The sequence below is a fragment of the Pinus tabuliformis genome, chromosome 3_1, assembly GCF_031772625.1.
Source record: "Pinus tabuliformis cultivar Carrire ecotype Pingquan chromosome 3_1, CPIR1, whole genome shotgun sequence".
Lineage (NCBI taxonomy): Eukaryota > Viridiplantae > Streptophyta > Pinopsida > Pinales > Pinaceae > Pinus > Pinus tabuliformis.
Window position 1 is genome coordinate 150,253,648 of NC_142301.1, and position 6,600 is coordinate 150,260,247.

General features: G+C 35.3%; 1 protein-coding gene across 1 annotated transcript; it reads right to left on the reverse strand.

Moving 5' to 3' along the window:
* Positions 1–5,451: 5,451 nt before the first annotated feature.
* LOC149186240 (uncharacterized) lies at positions 5,452–6,282 on the reverse strand. Its single transcript, XM_089409270.1, has one exon. The coding sequence runs from the start codon at positions 6,280–6,282 to the stop codon at positions 5,452–5,454; it is 831 nt and encodes a 276-aa protein (XP_089265396.1).
* Between the last annotated feature and the right edge of the window lie 318 nt (positions 6,283–6,600).

The following is a 6,600-nucleotide window of genomic DNA, read 5'->3' on the forward strand; positions in this document are numbered from 1 at the left end:
TTTATAACAAGGACCAACAATCTAAACAAGACCATGATAGTCATCATCATATATGAACTGCACCATCAACATCTTCCAGCAGCATCAATATCAATAGCCTGTATATGTCCATCATCAAAAGAGTCACCCGAATCAAAACAACTATGTGGATCAAGCAATATATGCATCTTCATGTACCAATATCTTCTAACATAATGCCAACAATGCATTATTAGAAGCATATGCTCGCCCTGAACCTATGCCAATTGTTCATTATCATATCTAATCATTGCAAATATAAGTGACAATCATCAAGGCATCATCATCAACCAGATATACATCAACTTTTTAATAGCTCATGAGGACCAACACATTTCCACATATCATCAACAGATTGTAACCATCATCAAACAGAGCAGATAATTGGCTAAACCATATCGGACCCCATTTCCTGAGTTTGTCCCACTTCTTTTTACTCAAACCAACATATACACGACTATGCAACTTCAAACTCGTGTATATATGCGACTTTTCTTCATGAAAATTGTGTATGAGATTTAGAACACTGAAGTTTCACACTTTCAACTCCCCCTAAGTTTGTTCTGTCTGTACACTGTGCTGACTATACTTCCTTCTTCTTCCATATCTTTGAGTGTGATGATGTTTTCTCCTTTTGGTATGGTGCCCAAAAGTTTCTCTTACATTCCTTGGCTATATGTCCAAACTTGTTACATGGATAGCATCTTACATGCTTCAAATTCCTTCTATAGCAATCAATGGCTTTGTGATCAAACATATTGCAAAAAAACAATATCCCTTAAAGTACTTGGAAGTTGATGATCCTTCTGTGTGACAGTCTTGAACCATTCTACTTCTACATCTCGCTGCAACATGTCCAAAATTATGACATATAAAACATTCAGCATTATTCATCGAAGGAAATAACCGACTATCACTTCCATAGTTAGGAGTAAATGATTTCCTTTGAAGACTTTCTTTCCTTGGTTGTTGATCGGGTTGACCTCTCATATCCTTGTTGAGTATTTCATATTTTGCATTAGAGTTCCTTGCCTCATCTTGTGAGCTATATTCACCTTCAAAAGATTCATGAAAACCAAGACCAGTTTTGATGGTAGGAGACGTTTGACTACTAAGAATATTATCCAAAATCTTAGTATTGTCTTGAAATCGTAATAGTCTATCCTTTTCTTCTAATTTACCTTCTCAGATATTTACCTCAGCCTGATATTTCTCTTCCTTTTCCAGATATTGCTTCATCAATATTTCTTCAGCCTTTCTTCCTTCTTCCACTTGTTGCCTTAATTTGAGGATCTCATTTTCTTGTTCTTCATCTACTTGAGGTAGTTCTTCATTCTTCTTATTTTCAAGATCTTCTTTTAGAGAGAGGATCTTAGCTTCAAGACTTTCATAGTAACTAGATCTATCTTTAAGTATCTTGATTTCTGTACTCTTTTCATTTACTTCATTTCTTAATGATGTCACTTCATGTTGCAGTTTTTTACATTGATCTTCATTTTCCTTGTACTCCTTCCTTACTTTGTTTCCTTCCTCCAGCTAAGCTTTTAATCTGGTAACTTCTTATTTGAAGTCACACTCCCTTTTGTTAAATAGATCTTGTTGATCTCTGATTTTATGTGTGAATCTTTTAACTTCTGCCTCTATGTTGATTCTTTAAATTGCATGAATAAAGAAGTATCACTAGAAGACAAAAAATTTGTATCGGATGCTTCATTTTCTTGTTCATCTTCAATCTAAGGTGATTCTAAATCTGAATACTTGCTTCCACCTAACGGCCAATTGTCTCTCCTTTTGTCACTGTTCTTTTAAGATGTCTTCTTTCTCTGAGGCACTTTCTTCTTTAGATTCTTTCCCATTGTTTCTAAGGATCTCCTTCAAGCGATCAAGCTTCTGCCAAAGGACCTACTCTGATACCAATTGTTGGAAATAATACTGAGAGGGGGGGTGAATCAGTGTTTACAAATCAATAACCTTTTCATCTCCATAATCTAATTTATATATGCTACTTCAATGTAGGTAACTCATGTGTAAACGAAACTGTATTTAAGGCAACCATCATATATCAAGCAAACTTATGATTCAGTTAATTCATCATATGTTGATCTTTAATCAGTGCATTAGTGCTTCATAAACAATAACCATGTGCAGTAATAACAGAAAAAACCATCATACATAATAAATACACATGAACACCAAGATTTAAGGTAGAAACCCAATGCAGGACAAAAACCAACTGTTGTTGTCTTCTTTTAATATAAGAAAAACCTATTTACAATCTTGTACTGGTGCAGACTCTTACTAGTACGCAGGAACCCACCGGCAAAAGGCTACAACCTTCTCTCATTCTCCAGATTCTATTCGAAAGGAGCTAAAACTCCCTAGCTCTTGTACTAGCCGATCCATTTACTAGTACATATGTGCCGAGCTATAGAAGGTTCCAACCTTCACTCATTTTCTAGCTGCTACTAAAAGGGAGCTCCAACCCCCTGGCTCTTGTACTAGTCGATCCATTTACTAGTATGTAGGTGTCAGCCTACACAAGGCTCCAACCTTCACTCATTGTCTAGCTGCTACTGGAAGGGAGCTCCAACCCACTGGCTCTTGTACTAGCTGATATGTTTACTGGTACATAGGCGCTGGCCTACAGAAGGCTACAAAATTATCTCTTCCTCCAAGGACCACGTTTCATAAATTTTCAAACTAGATACACCTGGAACACAACACCACAATCTAAAGGCCACGTTTTATCAAATTTTCATACTGGACCCATCAGTAACATTGAAGCTCAGAATCAATCACCACTGCAATACAACCATCAAATACATCTGCATCAACCAATCACTGAAACTCAATCATCAATCTCTGAATGAACCACAACTGAATCAATCACTAAAAACCCATCATCATTGAAGCAAATGTCAATCAATCAATCTGAACATTCAAAACACTCTCACCAGAATACAATCACCAGAACACAAAGTAGAACCCAGAACTCTGCAACAACAACCAGAACCAAGTGCAACTTCAAATATCATATTTCATAATGTATACGCTACTTGGATGTGACGAACCAACGTCCTTTATCAAAGAGAACTAGCGTATCGATCTGCAAATGCTAACTTAAAAACTTCACAACTATTCCAGACTTTAGTGATACCCAGATCATAACATTTACAGAATAAAACATGCGTCAGTATTCAGATTTAGACTATCCACAATCGGACCACATAATGATAATTCATTTCAGGCCTTATGATCCTGATCCATCATCCATCATCAACCACATAGGTGCATCCTTAGTTCAGATCAAGCAAAGCATCAGAAACCAATAGTCTGCATATTTGATCTAACACTTCATAAGATATTCAATACTTGCACACATTGGCCTAATGATCTTCTCCTCCTTATATAGTTAGATCATTTGTCAATACCTCGAACCAAAACCACTTAGGACCAATACCTTGGACAAAATACCTAGGGTCAATATCTTGGACCAAATACTTTGGACCAATAGCTTGGACCAAATACCTTGGATCAATACATAAATAACCATCAAAGAACTTACTGCATGATACATGTCACATTTCTAAGATTAAAGAACTAACTACTAAAATTAGCATCATAAAATTAACTAAATTATGATTTTATTTTTAATTATTATTATTAATTAATTATTAAAAAATTTAATTGATTTTTATATATTACAAAAAAATATTCTATAAAGGTTAAATCCTACCATCCATCTAATAATTATTGAAAATTAAATTGAAAATTGAAAAAGTTCTATTCCAAAATAGACATGGGGAAAAACTTGTTTAATGGTGAATATTTTAACTCCATTGTAATATTTTTAGTAGTAATCACATATCAAATGTTGAGATCTATTTCCAAAGTAATTATATACCTTACTTTCCATTTTAATTAAATTGATTAATTAAGAAAATTGTCACATGAAAAAATGTTATATGAAATGAGTTATGTTTTTTTTAGGCATGTGGTATTGATAAGCCATGGTATTGGTCCATGGTACCATGAGAAATCCTATTTACACATTAAGAATCTTCATAGTAAAGTGGATCTCCATGATTAAAATTATTGCTACATGTTTTCAAAAATGTATATATGTTTAAGTTTTTTTTTTTTTTTTAATCTATTAGACTAACCTAAGTACCCACGGGGATTTGAACCGGTGACCTATCACAAGGAGTGCCTTAACAACGCACCCATTCACCGTCAATCCAAAGCCCCGTGGGCTATTTATGTTTAAGTTACATATTACGTTTTTTTTATATTTAATTAATAATAATAATTCAAAATAAAGTTATAATTTAGTTAATTTTATGATGCTAATTTTAGTAGTTAGTTCTTTAATCTTAGCCATGTGACATATATCATGAAGTAAATTTGGTTATAATGCACTAATGCCTATCAATATTTACCAATCATTTAATTTATATAATTCTAAGTCTTGTCTAACTTAACTTTAAAAAATGTAAATTAATATTCTTACAACTATAAAAAAAAATGTTAAAAACCTTAAATTTATTCACCCAAAATTTAGATAAAAATTATATTCAACACTCCTTAATGCTTAATAAAATAATTCTTAAACTTTTTCTAATAAAGGAACCCTCTGTAACCTATTGATGAAGATATTAACCACTTACTTTTCAAAATTTCATTTCAATTTCTCTTTTTACAACATGGTATTTTATGAAATGATATTTGAAATAAATATATTTTGTTAGACCATAAAACACTTGATTTTTGGGAAAATTGTAAACCTGTACTAAATAATTTTCCCTTCTCGTTGTTCTTGTTTTTGAAAGTATTAAGATTCTCTTCGACCAAATTACTATACTGTGGTTATGCAGAAGATAATAAAATAGGAAAATCAACGAAGCGAAATGCCAATTTACCATAATAAATCTGTTTTTTATTAATAAAAAATAACGAAATGAGCGATGTTGGATCCTGATGGATTCCTGTATTTTACAATTTTTTATTTTAACTCTTATTCTAAAAAGAATATACTACTATTATACTGTTGTATACTGTTGTATAGGAGACGATTAGATGTCAGCAGAGTTTTATAAATGAGAATGAGAGAAATCCACTGTGATTTGGCCATGGAGCTCCGTAACTTGTAGATTTATTAATAAGCGCTGAAGTTTCCTTTTATGGTGCAGTGGAGTTTTTATACCCAAAAAGTTTTCACCACATAATATTTTTGTGCCCCGTTATGCACTTTTCCTTTCGTTACCCCGTTAATTCTTAGATTGTAAGTAGTTACAGAGGGAAGAAAGATGAGAGAACTTAGTTATCCACAAAAATACAATGGGTAACCTACTCCGCCATCAGCAGAGACAAGACTCTGGAATTTGAGTTCCTTAATTCCGATCAATGGGATATCGTTACACATGAACCGCTTTTCTACTTCCATGCATAAATGAAGAAAGAAAAATCCGAGGGCAGGCCACAGTCGATGTTGTGGTTGGAACCGAGAGAGTTTAATGGCATTGTGGACTTGAAAATGAACAAGGCATGTCCTAGTCTAGGATTAAACAGCCAATCGTGCACATCCCATAAGATTTGAACACGAACTCCTTCTACATAGATGGTACCATTGCCCCTGAATTTCCAGGGCAAATGGTTCACTTCCACTGCAAGTTTCCTATCAACGTTGATAACAAGTGCTGGCTCGTCATCTCCTCGTGTGCAGCACTCAATGGATACTTCATGTGACTTCCCGCCATCGCCAAACCGAGCCACCGTAGATAAACATTCCTTGCCGACGATATGCTGCTTTCTCGACACCATAACCGCTTTGATGCCACCGGAGGGCCGGAAATTCGTTTTCCTGTATGCCTCCTCTTCCATGTCCCCCAATAACAAAACCACCTCATCGTTGCACAAAACGGCAACGTAATACCCTCGTTCAGGTTCAGGCCCCGAAGCGAACCTTGCAGATCCCAGGTCCCAAAGTACTTCGACTCTTCTTCCATCGACAATTTCGGAGCTCTTCCATGATCCATGTTTTCTCCAGAATTTCCAGGGCTTCATTTCTACTTTGCAGACGATTTCACTGGATGGTTCACCAACTGCAACGCACAGGCACCCTTGACCCATTACATTCTTGCACCATGTAACGGTTACAAAACGGTCTCTGCCCCCGAATTCCGCCTGGTAGGTGGATGCCACCAGATTCTGTACAGTTCTCCCATTACTCTGGCCTGAGAAGCAAGAAGGCAACCCAGGTCTCATTTTTCTGGATAGATCAAACTCAAAGTCCAAGAATGGGATTGTCATAGATATAAAGGAAGTTAACCCAAACCCATATTATATATATTGCTCGCTTAAGACGGTGGCCCATAGTGTCAACCTAGGCTACCATCCTCGCGGCTTCCTAACACCATTCCTCTGACTGAAGTCGAAGACTGCATTATAAAATATATAATCAGGAGCCGTCTACAAAAGGATATGATCTTCGATATTTTTAATTACCAGAATCTTGCTGGAAGCATTTCTTTCATTTCTTTCCTAACAGAAATTACCCAGTGTCTTCCGAGATGGCCTTTCGGA

Coding starts and splice junctions, on each gene's coding strand:
- LOC149186240 (XM_089409270.1), bottom strand. CDS start 6,282: ATGAGACCTGGGTTGCCTTCTTGCTTCTCAGGCCAGAGTAATGGGAGA.